Raw genomic sequence first — 22582 nt, 5'->3', positions numbered from 1 at the left:
AACCACACAAATATTAGGATTGAGAGACAACAGTACAAACACCCAACACCAGATAAGATTCACAAAGGTGTCAATCCATGACTATGGCAGACACTCATCTTTCAGTAACATTCTTTAATTTCTCTGTAATCCCACTACAATCTCCAACGACGGCATTTTTCCCCTGGCACCAATGTTTAACAGACTTCACAATGACAGTGACAGTAACAAGCAACCAGCCCACAGGAATATGGTGGTTGTTTTTTAGTGTGTGTAAAAATACATATTGTTTGTTTATTCCTCTTCCTTTATATTCAGTAATCTCCTTTCTTTGGCAAACTGTAACATCATCATTATATCTTTTGCATTTTAAAATTTAATGTAGTAACACCTGGCACACTACAAGTGCTGACGGGATACTGAAAAGCTGTTGCTGAGAAAAACTTTGTCCTCATGTACACATTTCAAGCATGTGTAAGGAGCCTCAGAAACCAAGTTACTGCCTTGAAAATATCAAAATTCAATTTTGAGCTCCCAAACAACTCATTTTTTTCCTGAAGTTTTAAACTATATATAGCATTCAAAATTACACCATACAATTTAAAATATTCCCTCATGCAATATAAAACATTGATCTGTAAAAATATCGACTTTTTGTCAAAATGCAGCATATAGGAGGGCTATGGTATAGCAATAGTACAAAAAAAAAAAAAAATTTAAAATCATTACCATCAGTTATAGTTTCTTGAATTACCACTTGAGTATTTTTGATCGGAAATGCACGCTAAAAAGTACGTAACATGTAAAAACACCTAAAACATACTCATTCACTATGTGTTGGGTTTTTTAACATAAAGGCTTTGAAATACAGCAGAAAGATGCAAAGGTTTTTTTTTTAATTTAAATTCCAGTCGAGAAGAGTCTCTGGCCCCGGTTTGCAGCGCAGACCCCCCTGCACGTCCCTCGCCCCCTCGGCGGTGCTGGGGCGCCCCCTCATGGCCGCTGCTGCGCGGCGCAGCCACAGGCGGCCCCGCCCGCCCCGCCCGCAGCCGCGGGAGCCGGGGGGGCGGCCGGACCGGGCGGCTGCGGGACCCGTGTGGGCAGCGGCGGGGGGTCACAGGCAGGACAGCCGGGCACTGCTGGGAGAAAGGGACCGCACGGCCTGGGGTGGATTGAGGAAGAAAAGGGCAAGGAAGGGAGATAAAATCTGTTTCTGTGTATGTGAAACATTTGGGTAATTGACACTCAATCCTTTAATTGCCAAGGCCTCGCAAAAGATCTCTTCTTATTCGCCAAAAGGAATTTCTAAGGGATTCCTTATACCCTGATGATCATGATTTATTAAGTTGTTTGTCAAGACTCATGGCTCTAGTAATGTCTTTTAGAGAAGAATGTAACCAAAAAGTTCTTTCCCATCCCTCTATGGCAACAGCCACCCATGAAAACTTCCACTTGGAAGTCTGGGGGCTACTTGAGCAACTGCCATAAAACTCTGCAAATGCCTTCAACCTCAAAAGCACTTTCCTCTTCTTCCCTCAATTCCTCCCAGCAGCTGCCCATGTGCACGCAACCCGTCATCCTAACTGAAATCCAAGTTTATTCAAAAAACAGCAGAAGAAACGAGAGAGGAAATCTCCAAGAAAAATATTTTTAAACATAAACCCAATAGGATAATCAGCACAAAAATGTAGCTAGCTTAATGATTAAATATACTGGTCAGCATAAGATAAAAATCTGGTACAACAGGAAGCACTCTTCCTCTGCGACTGTTTGCTATCCTGCCTGTCTGCTCAGTGTCCCATAAGACAATTTCTTAAAAAGCAGTTTGTCAGCTTCAGAACTAACAGATATGGCCACTGGGGTTAGTAACTCAGAAGTCTAGTAATATTCTAGCTTTACATCACTGTAGGAAAATATAGCAGCAATATAAACCAGTTTGGATGAAGTCAGTAATCGATGTAACTAGAATGTAAACCCTAACCCACCTAAATAAGTTTAGATACTGTCTTCGGTGAACTAATTCCAGTTCCACATGCCTATTTTCACATATTTACTGTCACAAATTTCATGGAATGTTTTGCCACTAGTTACAATGGTATCAGGATTTGGGCTGCAATATTAATCTAAGTGCCCAAGCCAGCAACCACTCTCAAAATCTCTGCAGTCCACAGCATACTCCCTTACACACTCCTGACAGAACCCAGAGGTAACAATTACTCTTCTGAAAAAATGAAATGAACAGACCACGAATATCTCACAATGAGTTCCCTGTAGTTGACAGCTTATGGGCTACTGCCCAACATTTTTATTTTAGAAAGAAAGACTGTTGTATAGGTAATGAAATAGGTGTCTTCAGGATTTACACTGGGGCAAAGGATAGTAATAGAAAACCACCTTTTGCCTCATCAAAACATGCCTCCACAGAAACAAGGAAAGAGAATAACACCCATTGTCAGTCTAACTTAAAGCCACCTGGATGTCATTACCTTCTATTTATGAAAATATCTATTCTGTAATTAATAAATACTAATATTTTTGAATTAATTAATTTGCCAGAGAAAAAGGGACAGCACATCAAATGCATGTGTTGTCAAGCTCTTGTGATATAGATAGGGAACTTTCAAATATACTTTCTTATGACTTGCAAATATAGGCTGTCACATGTACCTGTGATACCTGAATATTTCAAAAGCAATTTTAGAAATCAGAACAAAGTCATTATTTCAGTATTATGAAAACTGGAGAATGACATAAAAACATTGCATTTATATCCAATTTAGAACTGGACATTAAAAAAAATCCCATGGATTTTAACAGACACAGAAATAAGGAAAAGTACTGTGAAGGTAGTGGCCAATCATGAACTAGAAACAATTCCCTATCACATTTTCCTTTGCAACAACTAAAAATTTTGAAGATAACCTCTCACCACACTGGCATTTCTCACAAATACATGTATATATGTATATATGTGCATATGTGTGTGTGTATATATATATATATATAAAGCATGCATTAAAACAGAACAACACATATTTTGTTGTTTTAACCACTGGGGACAATTAACATAACTAGTCTAACATAAATGTTCAAATAGCAAACTGTGGGAGAAGATACAGAATGCTCCAACAGTCCAATTTTAGATCTAGTCAGTTTTCATGTAACTTTGGCTCTTTTAAGTAAGTTTTATATTGGGTCTATGATGCAGCTGGATGTGAGATGAAAGCAAAATTACACAAATAGTCACTTGATGTGGATGAGCTAGCTGAGGTAATAAGGCAGTGAAGATGCAGCAGAAGAGACCTGAAGGTGCATTAAAAATCTTAGTATATAATCCACGTGCTCTAAGGAGGTTTGTACAGCCTCTTCTCTGCTATGGCTACCAAATATAGCTCAGTAGGCAATCTCAGGCAGAAAAGGAAAGAAAATGGAAGAATGGATGATAAATAAGAGGTCAGAAAAATACAGAGAACATGACAACAAAATACTGAAATGCAGAAAAGTAAGAGAACTAAAACATTAAAGCAAGACTGAAAACGTTGGTTGCTTACTGTGATGAGAATAGTCAATGAGATGACAATCACATATTACTACACAAAGTAAGGAATATAATATAAATCCTACTTCTAATGAAGTTTAAAAATCAAATTCAAAATAAAAACTGTGCATAAAATGGTTACAATATGGAAAATCGTTACTGTAAGTCAGACTGGCAAAAATTAATATGTTAGTCTGGATAACAGAAATAGCCACTCTAATAAGTATAATGTTAAAATATCAGAGTCCAATGTTTATGAGCAGAAGCCAATCTAAAACTCTTAAAAGTTATACTGACTGCTGTGACATTGTCCGCATCCTCTTGCTTAGTTTCTGCACCTTCCTCAGGAACAATCTCAAGTTGGAAATGTTGGTAATGGGATTCTGGACCAGATGGGTCAAGCTCAGATGAATCTCTCTCATAAATCCTACAGTTAAATACTTGAGAAGTATGTACTACCTCACAGAGACAAAACACATTTTGACTGAGAGGCAACATGCTAAGGTATTGATTTAGAGTTTTCTGTCTTCCCTAAGAGCAAACTGCTTCTACTACTTTTGGAAGTTTTTCATTCCCTAACATTTATATATTTGGGTAGCAGAGATCCTACTTCCCAGAAAACAAGAAGATACAAATTATGAGAAATCATCTATGGGGAATGTAGAGGTGAAAAAAAAACAGTCACTGGAGCACGTTAATTTAACTGACTCGAGCCTGAGCTGTCTATACCTGGATATATCAGCTCTAGTGTCTCACCACTGGAATGAAGGGGAAAAAACAAACAAACAAACACCTACCACCACAACAATGGATTAATTTGCAAGAGCTGTTTCAGAGAATTATTTTGCTTATTTGTCAATAATTTACCAAATTCTCTACACGTATTTTCTTCCTTTCCACTGTTGTTAGAAATTCTACAATCCAGAAGCATGGGTGATATTTTTAGACTAAAAATTTCCTTAAACCATTTATTTTAAAATTCCTTCCGAGATACTATGATGTCTGCTTTGCCATTAGATTGTCTGTCCATTTTACAGTGAAGTTACCAAGAAAATGTTCAGTTCTGTTGAACTTTTCGTAAGCTCTACTCCAATAAAAAACAAATGTGAAATAATAAATGTAAATATGAATGTTAAGTGCGTAATTCCTGGCCCAGATCTTAGAAAGACAAATTCTTTAGCTGAATGAAAACATCAGATATGCTAATGACTTAATAAATCATGATTTTCAGTAATTTTATTTGTATATGAAATTATCCATCCAATTAATATTTGTTTTCTCCTAAAATATTGTTGAAATTGGACATTACTATGACATCCATGTGTATACAGTGGTGGAATCATTAATACTGATGCTTTGCAAAGTCTTGATAGTGACGGAACACTTGCAAGTGCTGTTCCTAGACAGTGATGCAATCAAGAATGTACCAGTTCTCTAGGGTGTTAAGTTGATAAACATTTGCATAACAGGCACTTTTATTGTTCTCTCTGTGATTAATGCAAACAAGATGATAAGGCAAACTAAAGGTAAAATTTACTACTATTTCTCTTTTCATATAAAAATCCCTTTATGCCTCTGTTTTCCTCAAGAATTTGCTTTATTGAAATTTCCACACATATATTAAATTAGCTTTAACACTTTAACATGACAAATAGAGGTTATTACATAGCAATAGAGCATTCCAGCATTCCATTTCAATGTAGAATGAACATAATTATAGCAATTTTTGCCTTTCCCATTTTGCAGTAATGGAGTCCTTTATTTTTTGCAGTAACAATTTGTCTATTTATTTTCCTCAATTTTTTTTTCATGCTAACTTCTGTCTCCAGAGGTAAATTTACCAAGACTTATAATGTATTATAAAGCAAAAAAGCAGCTGCTCTGATGTACTTATTTTTTTAACAAATATTACTTTATTCACAGTAAAAAAAACCCAACACACATAAAACCCCACAAACCAACCAACCCACCACCACAAAAAAAAACCACCAAAAAACACCACCACAAATGCAACATATGTAGCTAGATAAAATTGATCAGTAAATAGTATTCTTACCAAAGGCCTAAGTTCTGGATGAGTCAGAATATATCCATTGTTGGTAATAGCAAAAGCATATCCATGAATACCTAACTGTAAGAGTAAATGAGAAAGAAATACTAATGAGTATGGTCCACTAAGTTCTTACACAAAAAATCAGGCAAGAATTTAGTCATCCAGGGCTTAAAGCTGGCACTTATAACCCTTATCCACATAGTATTTCATTATAACATTTGCAAAGCTCTGATCCTTGACATTTTGTGAAAATGAGAACCTGTCACTGTGATGAATTCAGCATATAGCACAATTTTAAAATGTCACACACATTTTGCTATCTAGGACACTTATTTCTATGTGCTTTAAAGTGAATTAGATATACACATGTACATGAGACACTGTAGCATGTGTCATACACCATAGCATGTGTCATGCAAAGGGATACTGGAATTTAGTAAATTCACATATTCCCAGCAGTGGCTGGGCTCAGCTTGCTTCAGTTGTTCAAGTGATGTTGTCAAAGAATCATTTAAATCAATGGAATTGAATGCACAGTTCTAGTGAGCAAGCAGTGGCTTGTCATATACTTACTTACCAGTCTTAAAGGTATTTTCCCTTTCTGTTAATTCAAGTTCTGGAGGCACAGACAGCAGCATATTTCTACTAAAGAAACTCTTGTAGATTACATATTTGTACCAAATGGAGCTATGGGAGATTATCTGAGAGCAATGAAATGATTTATGAGGCCTAATGGTATATGTAATCAAATTTGGCACTGTACTTATTTAAATAACAATAGTACTCTTTTAGCAATATGCCTATTACACAGTTGATTGCACCCACTGAATGCAATAAATGTATCTTCAAGTCACTCATGTGGTCATTCAAACAGCCCTTAGCATAAACGTGCTGCTATAGTAGAATCTTCCTGCAACCTCAATATGTAACTTTTCCCATGCAGAGAGTATATATCTCACTATAGTTTCTCACCCATTATTTTTCAATTCGGAAGTAACACAACGTAATGTCCTATGTATCGTTATTTAAGCATCTTTACGCACTGAGATATTAAAAACAACAAAAAAAACAATGAAACCCAAACCAACAAACAACCCAAACAAAAACAAACATGCACCAACCAACAAAACCACCAGACCCCAGAACTATCTTTCTCTTGTATTTGCTTTACGTTTCTCACTACTAACGTCTTTTTTTTTAATTTTACTTCAGCACAGTCTTAAATGCTTTGGTAAAGTAGGTCCTTAAGGAATTTGTCTGGCATAAAGCAGCATAAACAAGGTTAACAAGTCTGAATAATTTCTAAGATGTGCATAGGACAGCAAGTCTGTTGGCTCCTGTAATTTTCTGGAAATATAAACCAGTGTATGGTATTATGGCAAGGTCATTGAGAAAACATACCAGGTAGATTTATACCATGTCTGTGAATGATTGTATATGGTGAACTGTATCTGTCATATAGAAGATTGTTTCATAAATTAGCAGTTTTCCTAAAGCAATAAACTTCAGTGAAAGTAATAGAAGGTGATACGTTCTTGGCATCTCTTCATAAAAGAGGGATAACAAAAATAATAACAGTGGACATATTTTCCCTATTATAGTATGACAAGTGAACTAGCTGTTGGCTAAATATCAGATCTCAAGTATAATTGTCTGTGTTGATAACTGCAGAATGACATTCAAGCAATGAAAGTCAGGTAAGGAAACAAATGTGGGTGGCATACTTCGCAAGAAAAGAAATACTTGCCTGTTTGAAGTATACCCAGATTCCAAGGGTAGTATTTTACTGCGTGTTGTGCAACATGTAAAACTGCATACTCTCTGCACTTAAAATGCTTTGGTATGAGAGATACTACCACTTACAGCACTATTACCATTTTAAACCTTGAACTCTGTCTCTAAATGACAGATTCAGAAATGAAAAGAATTTTTTCTAACTGCTGCAAAATGCCACATCAAAACTAAATATTACTAAATCCAACCCTACCTTATTCACGAGAAACTGCCACTGACATCTGGGTAAGTTTAGTCTAGATAATGACAGCTGAAAATAGCTCATTGTTATTATTCATCTTCCCCAGCATAAAATCCATCTCATCCAAGCTGAGAGAATTCCAGGTCAGCAGAATTCTATTTCTAACCAATCATTTTATACCCCTGTGTGAATTTTATTTCACATGCTGCCTCTACAGGAATGGGTCCCTGGGGTGATTAAGCTCTTGCAATTGCATGGTCTTTTTACTGTTCAGAAATGTTTATGGTATGTGAGACTGGAAGTTATAACTCAAGTGATTTCACTAACCTAACTGTATTGCATTATATTGGTGCCTCCTGTAATAATCCTCTCTTGCATTGCATCCTGCAATATAAAATGTATCTTCAAATAAAAAGTCTAATATTCAGAAAGAGGATCACATATTGCTTTGACAGAAAACTAAGTCTTAAAAAATATAGTACCATATGACAGAACCAGAAATTTCAGTTTTCCTGCCTCTCTTCTCCTTTTCTGAATAACACTAACTCTGCTGCAATAGCTGTTAATCAGGCCCCACACTCTCTCTAGTTTCTTGTATTCAGACTATGTCCAAATCTTACAGATTACTTCTGAATAATATTGCTGTGATATGGTCTTTTCTATCCAGCCATGCACAGCCAGGTTTTCATTTCTGCAGTTACTACAGCATTGTTCTTCCTTCTCATTACAAATGAAATTTGTTCTATTCATAGCTCCCTAGAAGGCTGCTCCAAAGATGGTTTCCATCAGTCCAAATCTTGCAAAGGAGTAAATTTTGCTCCTTTCTCTTCTACTAATTCTGTATTTCTGCATACACAGAGATATAATATAAGCTGTGTTTAAATAACTTTGGTGGTTAGTGTGCTGAGAGTGTTCTCTGTTATTTTCTTGACCAGCACTGTCTCTGTTCACTATGTTCTGATACCAGTAAGTTGTCATCTGCTGACTATTCGCATAGACTGCAAACTTTTTTCCAGTTGGGACAAGCTTTCTGTTCTGTCTTACTATCTAGCCTAGTGGGATCCAGGTCCCGCAAAATTACTCCAATGCACCTTGTCAACATTATTGCTAACATTTTATGCATTATTTTAATCAAACAGTCATTGAATTTAAACTTCCTAGTTATTGCATATTGATCTACAAAATCATTTGGTACTCGCTAATGTATTCAAATTAGAATTCAAATTAGAATTCAAATTCATAGGAGGATTTTTTTTTTCTCCCAACTACAATTTTCTACAAAAACATGGAATATACAAAGGCATTCACAAGTCAACTTATTCTTCCACCCCCTTAGAAATCAGTAAATGAGAGTATGGTAGCCAATTAGGAGGGAAGTATGACATACAAATTTATGCTCATTACATGTACACATCAAAATGTAACTATTCAAATAACTGGCCTCTTTAGTAAAAGTTGCCTATGATATTATGTGCTCATTTTTCTTGCAAAAAGGCTCTGCTAGGAATTAACTGGAAAACATTAATTTAATTTTCTTATGTGAATAAAACAGAATATAGTAGAGTATTTCAGACATAAAGAAGTTGTGGAATACTAATGTATTGTATCAAATTTAAATGAAAAGTAATTATATCTTTGCTTTTGCCTGAAACCTATTTTTACTGAGTTACACATGTTTCACAATGGATGAAGTACATCAAATTTTGTAAAGTTTCATTATAACTATTATTTTACAATATAGGTATCTCTTACTTTGACAAACTAAGTAGAGGGAAATACCTGGCAAATACCGTGTATGAGAGAAGGAACCACTAGTCTGGTTACGCAGGAACTAAAGCCATGTCAAGGACAGATTTCTGTACAGTTTCCATACAAGGTTATGCAGGTTTTCAGCATGAATTTCTGGTTATATTGTGTGCTTGAATTGTTTCATTGATTTTATTATGGACAATACTTAATATTACCTTCTAGAGCACACTGCGATCTGCAAAAATGTGAAGATCAATCCATATAGTAATTTTAGTATTAAAACTGCACTGGATCTCAGGACCAATAACATTTAGCCACCAGACAATGCAAAGCTAATGCTCCTGAGGAAAGTGAGTGAAATAATGGAGCTATATCAGTATAAATGATATTAACATGCCAAAAAAGATATGTTATATTATAGATATACTGACTAAAAAGGACACACAATATCATTTGTATATTACCTTATATTTTGGAATAGTTTTTAAAAGCTCTTTAACTGGAACATCTGTGCCAACTACTCCCAGAAGAATCCCTTTAGATCTCTGAAAAGAACAATAAAAGATGCACTTGAAACCGCAATAATAATGAACATTTTCACCGCTCATTTCACATTGTAGCTACTCTGCAGACATGAACAGATAACAGACAAATTACTTTAAAAAGTGGAGAAAGGAGAGGTTGGTACAACTAATCTAATCAAATAGTCATTTAATCAACAATATTGCTCCTTTTTACTTTATCTGCAATTCACATAGAAAAGGCATGCAAACTTTTGATAGCTGAGTCCTTCAACAGAAAACTTCCTTATGCAAAATGATTTTTGAATGAAAAACTACTGTCAAAAATATGTTACTCCCTTCTTTCCCAATATTTCCTGCCATTTGATAAACAAAAGAGAAAGATTAAGCATTGAAGAGGAAAGTACATGTAATTTTTAAATAATCTGTTAAATTAGTAAAGATAAACAGATATATACATAATAGACATATGACTAATTAAATTCTGAGTCTATAAAATAGAAGCAAATCAATGCAAAGAAAAAAAGCTATATATTTTCTCTTAGACATAGGGTTTCATATTTTACTATGGTTTCTAGTGCATAGTTATCTGGGATTATTTGTCCACATTTTTATGCTAACAAAGGGATACTAACTGCAGACAAAATAAAAAAAAGAACAATTTTTAGTGTAGGTTAAAACCTTATTAGGCCCCTGAAAGAAACTTCACTGCAGGCACCCTATTATCACATGAGAAATAGTCTGAGTACTTACAGTCTCGTTTTGCTTACTAAATACTGGCATGGCAACAGTTGTCATCAACACCAATCCCTGATCGTCAGCAAGCTAGATTTGAAAAAGAAATACTATCTCTAAGAACTAAGGAACAATTACAGACATGTGATTGCATATTTCAATTACATCCTCTTCATTTTAAATGAGATAAGACAGCTTATCTAAATGATGCTTATGAAGTTAGACTTGCAGTGAGCACAGCCCAGCCCAGCCCTGGCCCATCTCAAGGACCCCAGCGCTGCCCACACCACCCTCTGCATTGGCAGGAAAGATGCCTCATCTTCATTCCTGTTGCCATCCACCATGAGAGATTAGAAGGGGCTGAAATGCGGGTTGTAGAAGCAGCATGAGGAGTAGCAAAGCAGCTAGAGCTCCACCTTACATCTTTCCCAGTGTCATCTTTGCCAGCATTGCCTCAGGCTTTTTTCTCCCAGCAAGGAACAAGAGGTCATGAGTTACATGCACTTTGTTCGTGGTTCAGACCAACATCTCATCAGCTAACACAGCGGCAGAAAGGAGGACAGCCAGTCAAGATCCCAGGAGCATCTTTGCTCCGTCCAGTTTCAGTTTGCCAGACAAAGAGGTGGCATGAAGCATTAGCTGATTCTGCACATCACATATTTCTTCAGTTTAGGGAGAAAACAGATCTCCTGACCTTGGTTCCATTCAAGAGAAACATGTAGAATGCTTATCATTGGCCACAGGAGAGGGACATTGCTCAGACTACGGTATCTTCATGCCTTCTGGCCAGACTACACCTTTGCCACAAGGCCAGGGGTGACTGGTGCTCAAGATGAGCACTGCTCTGTGTGCCTGCAGATCTTCACCATCTACACAGGAAAGACAACTCGAGCAGGAAGTTTAGAGTTACTGTTAAATTCTTTCTGTCCCTATAATTTGGGAAGATGTTTGAAGTTGAAAAGGCTTATCCAACATTTAAAAGCATGACAAAACCAGTTATCATCACAACCGGAGATTTTGTAGAACACAAAGTCAGCTTTGTCCCATCTGTGTTTAGCCAAATGGACAAGGCAATAGAGATGATCCTGAGAAATATTATACATGACAGTCATGCCCAATTGCACCTGTGATATTCTCCTACTACCCCTACATCAGTGTCACATTTTCTGATCTCAGGCAGTATTTCTAATACATACTTTGAGACTTGCTGCAATTTTAAATTTTTGTTAACTAAGCTTGTGTTATTAACGAAGCAACAGCTACCAACTCTGCAGATTTTCAGAACACAAGTCATTTATTATGACCAAGATATTTTATTAATTATATTTCATATTATTAATGTTTCCCATCAGAAAATCAGACAGATAAAATCTAGAATATTGCATGTCTTGCAGATCCCAGTCTGCATCAATAGGGTCTCAGTTTCCCAAACAAGTATACTTCCTGAAGCACAGCACTATCTCAAGGTGATGAGAAATGTTTGCAGACATCAGACAGGAACACAAGTGGGGTTTAGGATCAAGAAAGTTTACAGGGACAAGAAGTAGAAAAAACTTGATCATGTTTGCTTTTTTTGTTTTGTTTTCCTTTTTAAAAAGGAGTGATATTTCCAGACCTAATGTAATCCTTGATTTACCAAGCAACAGTAACTCATTAAATAAAAAAACAAAACACTGAGAGTTCAGAGGTTGCACTGAATGCAAATGCAGCTGAACTAGCCTAAGAATTTACTGTCCTTGGCCGGAGTAGTAGAGTCAAGCATGCTGACATTATTTGTATGGAGAGAAGCTTTCTGTGGTATGACGGTCAATAGTCCCAAAGACATGTACACCAGGAAGTGAAAAAGCATTCTGCTGGTTATGGGGTGACATCTTGGAGTGTTTAGAGATTTTATATGATTGCCCAGGGATGTTCTTCTCTGACATTATATATTTGTCAAGTATCAGTATGGTATTATCTTATGAGTCCACTTGCTCTTAAGAGATTACTAGAAACAATTTTTTTGATAGGATGCCAAGCAAGAGACTGTCAGTTAAGTTTTAGGTGTTTGGGATTCTTTAAATGAAGGGGAAAAACAGCCTGGAGTTCCTGGGAAATTCTGAGAGAATAGGTCATTAACTCTCAAAACAAACTATGGAAGCAAGAAGAGAATTATTGAACTGTAATTATGACATCTACAAGTACCACTGAAGGTTGGCTGCTGCCATCATTTCTATAGAAGTGCAAACTTATAGTGCAGCCTGTTTTGATTTTTGTTTGCTTGGCAGATGAACAGGTTGTTGGCCACTTCCATAAGTGGAGTCAGCAAATAACCAGATGACAGATGACTTGTATTTGGGATGTTTCACTGAGTCACCAACTCAAGCTGCAGTGTTTGCTTCACAAAAATTGTTAGACTGTGAGGAATTAACTGCTGGGGAGAAGCACAGCTTTATTCCCTGGGCAATGACATTTTGGCAGAAATACTTTGAAATAGTAGAATGTTAGCCACTGGGTATTTCTGCTAAGACACTTAATGCTAGAGTCCATTAAAAAAATTGCAAAGGAAGCCATGATCTAGGTATTTCGCATTGTTGCTTTGGAAGTCTGACAATTTCTTACATATAGCAGAACCTGTAACAGCTCATGCAAGTGTTTAAAAAATTTAGTGATTCTGAGAACAAAACTCAGAAATATGTTCTCTAATGACTGCTAAAACTTCAGCTTATATTAGTTATATTCAGAATGAACATGTACCACTGTTATCCTCAGGACTGGGTAGGATTTTTTTTAATCATCAGCAAATACTTATTTAGAAGTTAACACTTAATGAAAAACGTTAAATATCCCAAACTCAGAATAACAAAATCATTATATAATGATAAGTTTCTGAATGACTGTACTAAATTTAAAAGTTCAGGTTATTGTGTAATGAATAATAAACACTTTGACCTCTTTGGTTACTCAATTATCATATGTAGACAATCCTCATCATTCCCAAACTCATCAACTGGGCATCACAAAGTCACAGGCTCACAAAATACTGTAGTCCAACATTTCTTACAGGAAACATCTTGAAGAATTTGTTTTGTTTTGTTTTGTTAAAGAAGCACAAAATGCATGGTTCTATGCAGGCAAGAAATAACTTGGTTACACATGGAATCAGGTGGGGTTTTTTTAGTGTTGTTGGCTATACAGAGAATGATACTTATCCTAATATGCAATAACACCACCAGAGAGATGGTTACTAGTTACATACAGTGAAGAGGTCTTTGGGAATGACTGAAACATGAAGGACTATCAATCTAATCTCAATCTTTAAACAGGCTGTACCTTATCCAATTTTGTCCTTCTGGTCTCTTAGGAGTAACTAATAGGAGTAACTAATGCTAGTAGTTACTGCTATTTTTACAAAGGTATGCTTTACGTGGCTTAATAATTCCCCACAGTCTAATGATTCAAAACTGTTTAAAGTTACAAGCTAAGTTTACCTGGTTCATCCTTACTAACTCCTACATATGCTGGGGGATAGCAGAGCTCATGGGAAACAAAGAGTAAGGTTTGGCAAAAATAAATTCACACAATATTGTTTGTTAAGTATATGGTTTCTGCTGAAACAAAACATTGCTGGCAGACCAATCATGTTCACAAATAAGAAATCATTTGGACCAAACTTCACCCAAATGTTGGAATCTCATCTAAATATACATACAGAGCCACTAATAACTTTCAATTCTTCCAACATTCTGTTTTGAATTCTTGTTCTATTCTCTGAGAAAACCCTCTATTTCTTTTCTTCCCCTATATATTTCTCTTCCACTATACTGTAGGGAGGAGGAGTTCCCAATGCTTAATAATGCCTCTTTACACATCAGTCTAAGAATTAACAAATCAAACTCTTTTCTATTTCTTCACCCTTTATATCCCTCATGAGCATCTAAATATATTCTTTACCTGGGGCACCATATTAGTTGACACCCAGAGGCTCTGACTGACATTAAAGCCCTGTCTCTTAACCTATTTAGCACCATATCAATTACTGTGTTTTTATTTCCTTCAAGTGATTACATTACATCAAGAAAAACTCAAGGAAACAAAAGCTGCTTCATCCCCAACCCTCCAGGAATATAAAAATTCCACTGGCAAGCTCCAAGACTTGAGGCTAACAACAGATGTGAACTAAGGAAGAAGTATGTGCTTTGAAGTGCCTTTTGAAATTTTTTTTTACACAGTATTTTTAGCTATAAAATTAAGCAATATAAGAAGCAGCATTCAAATGCATCTAAACACTTCTCAGATTAGTACAACATCCTGCAGGGCATAAGATGGAACCAAATCAAAATTGGTAGAATCGTACAAAAATAGTGTCAAATCATGTTTTTGTTGGATATGGCTGGCATTTCCTAGGGAAGAAATTTTTAAAGATGCTTCAAGAAATTTAGTTTCCATATCCCACTCACCTTTGCCAGGATTTGGGCATCTAGTTTCATTAGGCCTCTGAGAATTCTAGACAGCTCTTAATTGTTGTTGCCTTTTTAGGAATATTGGCAAAACATAACCATAAAGAGATCACTCAAGAATGATTTAACTGTTTTACGGCAGTGATAGTATCTGTGAACTTAGAATTTTGCTCTGCTTAAACATATTTGCATAGACAAGCTTGTCAAGGTACTTTGCAATTTTCGAAGAAAGTAGTTCCTGGTTTCAGAAGTGGATGCAAATTCCAGTTTGTTCAAAGTCTTGGGTTTGGATTACTGGAAACAGAAGGAGGCTAACACAAATAAAATATAAGAATTCAAGAGCAATGCTTAAGGCATTGTCAGATGCTTCAGTCAGCAAATTAATATTAGCCAAATGAAAATGAAATGAGAAAATAAATGTCAGGGTACAAAAATTTAGGACAGAAAAATAAAAATGGAAAAACTTGCGATAAATTATTCATGGCTTTTAAAAGGTATTACAGATATCAAAGTCACTTTCTTAGAGAGCATTTTCTTTAAAAAGGCAAATGGGGTCAGGCCCATATTTTTTATTTATATTTATAGAACAAATATTTATTTACGTATACTTTCCTATATTTACATATACTTCCTATATTTAGATCTGTATTTCTAATAGCACTAATGATCTTAAATGTCTGACATTAGCAAGCCTCCACTCTTGCAGAGTAAGTCATCTTCATGCTAAACAATATAGAACTCTGATTATATGCAGTAATGCACTAAATGCCTGACCCTTCAGATTTTCCTTACTCTGTTAGATATTTATTCTCCATAGTATAGCAAGAAGTTCCTGCTTTTTCCAAAAGCCAAATAAGCTTGTCTATGTGAGCCTTATGCATTTCAAAACAAAACCCTGAGTTTACCTTATTGCAGGAATTCTGCAAAGACATTTTATTCAAGAAACTGTTTATCCATCCTAACATTGGAATGTTTTATTTTGCATGCATGGAATGTAATATGGGGAAATAGGCTGTCCCATAAAACACAGTGGTCTCTGGTTAGGGGGGTGGGAAGGAGGGAAGAAAAAAAATAAATTAAATAATAACAAAAAAAAATTACTTAAAGTTTAGTTCAGTTTGTTCTGCTCCAGTGCAATTAACTTGTTCTCCAACTGATTCATTTTGATTAAGGACTGCAGCTGATGAGTGCTGTAATCAGCATCCCCCTTAATGAATCAGGAAGATACTTTCATGACATGAAACACAGACTGTCTATGCCAGTTCACATATGAGGCCATCTTCCTTCATCGACAGTCTGTGCTTCCTCTCTAAATTCAGTTCCCTCAAACCTCAGTAGCCTTCACCATTCTACTAGTCAGACTAATTTATTGACCAGTATTGGTCTGCCTGTTTCCTCACGCAGGACAAGATCAGTGAATGTGTCTGGAAGTTCCCAACGATATATGGGATGTGAGTGGCTTCTGCTGTCTACACCAGTGGTTTGATCTCAAATGAATTCTCCACAGTAATGTGAAAGCAGCATGAAAGCTCATTACAGCCCCTCTTGTGGCAAAGGCACACTGTGGACTGGATCTCCTGAGCACAGGCAGACCATGGATACACAGGCAGGGTTCTTTTGCAATAAGGTATTTCTTCATAATCAAGTTTCTTCTCTGAAAACAAACAACTAAAAAGAAGGACTCCTTGCTATGTTGACTGAGCATCTCTTTTTCAGTACTGCCAGTGTACAATTAAGTTTTCATATTGCAGCAGTTGTTGCTCCACCAACCATTTAAGAAATTCTTCAAGTTTCTACCTTTATGCTGAGCTGTTAATTTTTGCTTTAGTTCTCCTTGCTGTACAGGGTCACCACCCCTCAACACAATTCCAAATAAATCTCAAGAAACAACAAGCATCCACTTATTCCTCACACGAAGCATAACAACCAAAGAGAGTTTAGCTTTGCATCTAGCACTAACATCTGTTTCCCAGGACAAAGATTAAGGCAGGCTCCAGAATTACTCCAGAAACACATAAACAGGAAAGAATATCACTACAGAATAACTGTAGTGCATTTCCACAGAACAGGATACCTGTTGCAGCAAACAGTAAAGTCAGATTCATCTCCCGCTAATTCCAATTCATGAAAACTATCAGATAACCACAACAATGACCAAATTTGCTCATAGACTAATCTCAAGTCTAATAATATTCCTTTGAAGTCTGATCTCTCTGGATCTACAGTATTCCTGGTTGATTTTTCACCATACCACAACAGGAGCTTTGATTTCCACCATATTTAAATAAACTACCAACAGGTTGAAAAGCAGAAAAGGTCCATAGGCCATTTTAACTAGCAGACGGAGCTTAAAATCGGAGCAAGCATTCTGAATCAAAAAATGAAGCAAGGTTTGGAGGTGTGATGGGGCTAAACAGTGGCACTCGAGCAACTGTTTGAGGTGGGCTATGCTGACACAGGAACCTTTGGTCTGTAGAAATGGAATATAATAGAACTTAAGGGACTTGAGTGAGGAAATAAGTCAAAATGAAGGTCTGCTGGCATAGCTGATAGAGCCTTGTGAAAAAGCAAATTGAAAAGTAGAGGACAAATATTACTATATTCAGAGAGACTGAAAGTGGGGTGAAACTGTAGGGCATGGGAAAACCACGAGCACTCTGACAAAGCACTAGTGTGGAGAGTGGTTGCCAGAAATGCTGCTGCTGAAACCTTATGCACAGCAGACAGCAGTTCTGTAGGGATGTATCTGAAGAATGAGGTTCATTCTGAAGCTTTTGATTTTTCCATCACTACTGTGTTATAACCCTGCCACCTTCTGAACCCATCCCCTTTCTTCCTTTCCCCAAACCACATAGGCTTCCTCCATGAGGTGCTGTCTTCTTCCGTGACTACTGTGCTTTTACGGGCTGAGTAAAGTCACAATGCAGCCTGGGAGCATCAGAGAACTGGAATTTGAGCATTTAATTATGTTTTATATAAACTACAAAAATAAGGAATAGCTATTATTTTGGCTCAGATACAAATTATGGCCTGGGACAATATAGGAACCTCTGTGAGTGTATTTCTGTGAGATATTTCTGTGTTTAGCACATAGAAATTAAAAAAACCCAACCCTTACATTGTAAAAAAGCTACTTAGAGTGTGCAAAATGCTGACTCAAAAATGTTATTAAAAGTCAGCTTGCTTGTTAAGGACTGTGAGACAGAAATTTGGAAACTACATTTAAGATTGTGATTACGTGTAAGTGAAAATTTTAATGTACTTTTCTGAATGGACACTCAACTTAATTCCAAAGGAACCAGTGTCAACATGTTTACTTCATTATTACCTTGTCCTTCATTAGATTCAATTTAACTCCTATAATTTTATAAAATGCTAAAATCTCTAGTCATGCACTTCAATGAAATAGTGGCTTTGCAAATTTTCTGTCTTCTATTCCCAGTGACAGTTAATTCAACACTTCAAAGTATAAGAAGGTAAATGATGCAGGGAATGACAAATGATGCTCCCAAATGGCTGAAAGATGATAGCATCAAGATAAAAGGAGGGCAAAGTACTACTTACAGAAATTAAGGGATAACACAGAAAGAGAGAAGAAAGATGTCAGGAACTTTTGAGCAAAAAATATAATCAAACATTTCTGTGTGGAGGAGAAATATGATTCTGTCCAAGAGAAAACAATGGAAAAAAAATCCTAAATGTTCCTAAACACAGCTATCTGCTTCTGGTTTGTGTGCCTAATTTATTCACTTCTACCTCTTCACACAAGCTAAGTAGAACAAAACATCACAGCAGGAGTAGGACAACAGATTTTGAAACCTGCTGTGTTTACTCAAGAAAGCAAGTAAAGCTTTCCTACTAGGAAACAAAACACCTTTTTGAGCTATTAAGGAAGAATAGTTTTGCTCATGGATGAATACAAAAGCTGCCTCTCAAAAGTGTTTCAAAAATAAAGGTCATTTTGGAAGCCAAACTGAAAAAGTCTGCAAATTGGTAAATTTGAGTTATTAGCTAGTTTTGTTACTATTTTAACAGCCCCATGGGACGGTTACCTAAAAGTGTGCAGAAAAGCAACTTAGATGACATACAAAATTCACATTAATTTATTTCATTTGTCTGGATAGTGGGTCTTTCTTTTACATACATTAGCTCTTCCTAGATGTATTTTCTTCTGAGAGCTACACAACCATATTAAATTGGCATCTCTACCACCTGAAATGTTTGTTTGTTGTTTCTCTGTGTGTTTGTTTGTTGTTGTTGTTTGTGGGGTGGGGGGTGGTATTTTCTATTTTAAGTATGGGGTATATCACAAAGATCTTTTCCAGACAAATATGATGTTGCAACAAAAATCCATATTAAACTCATACTTCATTTCACCTGCATTCCAGTTCTGAATTTGCGACAATTTGATTTACAGCAGATAGCATAACAGTAACAGGTTTTAATTGTTATTTAACTGCTATAGACAGTTGAGAACCTACAAGTCTTCAAAATTAATAGCTAATCACCATAGAACATTGATTAAATGCTGAGAAGACTGTAGCTAAAGTGTTTCACATACAAGACATAACACATTTCATCAAGATGACCAAGTATTTATAATGGCTATAAAATACTAAAGGTAAACTTGGAATGCCACATTTTTCTTTTAGATCACTCAAAGATTAAAGTGAACATGTTTAGAGAGACATGACTGAAATGTTTATAGAGAAAAAAATTGCAAGATGATGCATAGATTCCCACAAAAATACAGTACAAGTTCAGACACCATCTGGCAAAACATGTACACTAGTGACTAAATAATTCATGAAGACATGCATCAGCCCTGTGCTGCTTCCCTTCACCTGCAGATCTTGCAGATCACAAGAGATTCTCTTGTTTTGTTCATAAGCTATCAGGCCACGCTTATGAAAACACTTATTTCTTACCTGAAGCTACCAAAAGCCCTTGTGGATTACTTGTCTCTGTCCTCACTCCCCATCTCATTCCTTCCTTTCCACCCCTCTCCTTTCTCTGCATGAAAGTGGTATACTGTCAACTAGAAATTATGCATATATACACAAAATATGTGGCTTTAGTTCTGAATTAGTTTGCTGTGAAAATTACAGTATCACAGTATCACAGTATGTTTGGGATAGGAAGGGACCTCAAAAGATCATCTGGTCCAATCCCCCTGCTGGAGCAGGAACACCCAGGTGAGGTCGCACAGGAACATGTCCAGGCAGGTTTTGAATGTCTCCAGAGAAGGAGACTCCACAACTTCCCTGGGCAGCCTGTTCCAGTGTTCTGTCACCCTTACTGAGAAGAAGTTTCTTCTCAAATTTAAGTGGAACCTCTTGTGTTCCAGCTTGATCCCATTACCCCTTGTCCTATCATTGTTTGCCACCGAGAAGAGCCTGGCTCCATCCCCATGGCACTCACCCTTTATATATTTATAAACATTAATAAGGTCCCCCCTTAGTCTCCTCTTCTCCAAACTAAAGAGACCCAGCTCCCTCAGCCTTTCTTCATAAGGGAGGTGCTCCACTCCCTTAATCATCTTCGTTGCCCTGCGCTGGACTCTCTCCAGCAGTTCCCTGTCCTTCTGGAACTGAGGGGCCCAGAACTGGACACAATATTCCAGATGTGGTCTCACCAGGGCGGAGTAGAGGGGAAGGAGGACCTCTCTCGTTCTACTAACCACCCCCCTTCTAATACACCCCAGGATGCCATTGGCCTTCCTGGCCACAAGGGCACAGTGCTGGCTCATGGTCATCCTGTTGTCCACCAGGACCCCCAGGTCCCTTTCCCCTACACTGCTCTCTAATATGTAATCTCCCAACCTATACTGGAACCTGGGGTTGTTCCTGCCCAGAATTGGCATTTTTGACCTCCCATGAAAACTGTGTGCTTTTTCACTAACCTTGAACTTGAGTAATTTGAACCAGAACATTATTTAATAGCTCTGAATTGTGGACATCAGAATGTATAATAGAGCACCACATTATTCAATCTGGTAAAGAGTCTGACTGGTTAGATCTTGCTGCACCAGCATATTATAACATCACTCTGTCTCCTTTCTGCAAACTGCTAAGAGAAGCATGTTGCATAAACTTTTAGACAAGTATGTAAACAGGAAAAAGCCATAGTTAGGCAGTCTAGCCAATCTTTTAGTCCTTCTACTTTTCCACAAAGCTATAAATGAAAGATTTCTTTAAACCTTCTATTTCCAGAAGAAAAAACAACAACAACAACACATAAAAACACACCACTAGTTTTTTTTACCACGTCACATTTGATTTGGTAGGCTCTGCAACTATTAAAACACAAGAACAACCTATGGACATACAGACAAATAGCATATTACCTGTGGATTTGAAAGAGAAATTTTCTGAGCTGCACAAGCAAGGACATTTCAAATATACATAACATCATAAAGCTAAAAGCTCCCATGCTCATATTTCTTGCTTTTTAAATTTAAAAGTTGAAGAGCTACATTGATTAACCATTTTAAAGTTTTGAGTTCTGTGGACGCCCTGACCATTCTGCAACAGATATTAATTGAAGATCACTTAACCTACAGCTTTCATTAAAAACTGAACTACTATCATCATCCAAGACTGTTAACAACAGTGACATTTAACTGATTAATTGGTATAACATTTCTTATGAAATGTCCTTTACCTAGGTCAATCAGCATGACTTGGATGAGTATTGCTATTTCCCATTATATTCCATTCATTTTTTAATTTTAATATTTTTCATTGTAAACCACAAAATAGCATTTAGATTTTCTGTTTTCTGGAAGCTTTAATTATATTTGTGAACTATACAAGGAGGATGCAACAGGCATCGAGCAATTGAATTTGCCACAATCACTGTGCTACTATGATGTGCAGTGGTGACCGGTAGCATATCATAGTGATGCAGAAGTTCAAAGACAAGAGCATATAATACAAAAACTGTATGCAACCTATTAGAGAAGTCGAACATTGGACATATTCAAAGGTGTGTTGACAGAGACAGTGGGGAGCAGTGAAAGGCTACCAGCCATACCATAGGGTCTACAGTCTCTGCAATAGAGACAAAATGATCCAGAGATGTTCCACATGGAGTAATGGGGTGAATTTTTTTTACTGTTCCTATTATTTCAAATTGTTGATAAAATAGCCTCCCTGTTGTTTTAAAGTTGAAGGCTACTATATGCCTATCATGTTAAAATAGCTCATATGTTTGAAGAGCTGCTCTCAGCAAGTACCTTAGCTGGCTTTGATGTCAGCAACCCTTCTTGCTGCACAGCTCCAGAGCCCCCATTACAGTGAACTGTTTCACTGGTCACAATTGTACCGCACTCACAACACCATGGAAATATGAAGGACTGGCGATTACTTTGAATGACTAAGATTTTATTAAAATATTTTACCTTTTGAGCCTGAGGGAGCTGGAAAACAACAAAACAGAACAAGCAATCATTATACATTAAATTAATTTGAACAGCTACTTTAGCTGTTGTATTTGTAAAATCACAAACATAATATAAAACAAAGTATAAAGGAAAGAAACTAGAGAAACTAGGTTTACATTGCCAATTGATTCAACTTATTGAGGGCTTAT

General features: G+C 36.6%; 1 protein-coding gene across 1 annotated transcript in view; it reads right to left on the bottom strand.

Annotated features, from left to right (window-relative positions):
• Nucleotides 1-22582, bottom strand: part of CACNA2D3 (calcium voltage-gated channel auxiliary subunit alpha2delta 3) — a gene marked incomplete at its 5' end in the record, with an annotated part of 433227 nt that overhangs the window by 99418 nt on the left and 311227 nt on the right. The window contains 4 exons of the mRNA XM_082060048.1: nt 5574-5648; nt 9759-9839; nt 10569-10640; nt 22392-22409. Of these exons, the coding sequence (XP_081916174.1) occupies nt 5574-5648; nt 9759-9839; nt 10569-10640; nt 22392-22409 (246 nt within the window). The remainder of the gene's footprint in view (nt 1-5573; nt 5649-9758; nt 9840-10568; nt 10641-22391; nt 22410-22582) is intronic.

Source organism: Streptopelia decaocto (assembly GCF_964273445.1).
Source record: "Streptopelia decaocto genome assembly, chromosome: 8".
Classification (NCBI taxonomy): Eukaryota; Metazoa; Chordata; class Aves; order Columbiformes; family Columbidae; genus Streptopelia; species Streptopelia decaocto.
This window is presented reverse-complemented; position numbering and strand designations above follow the sequence as displayed.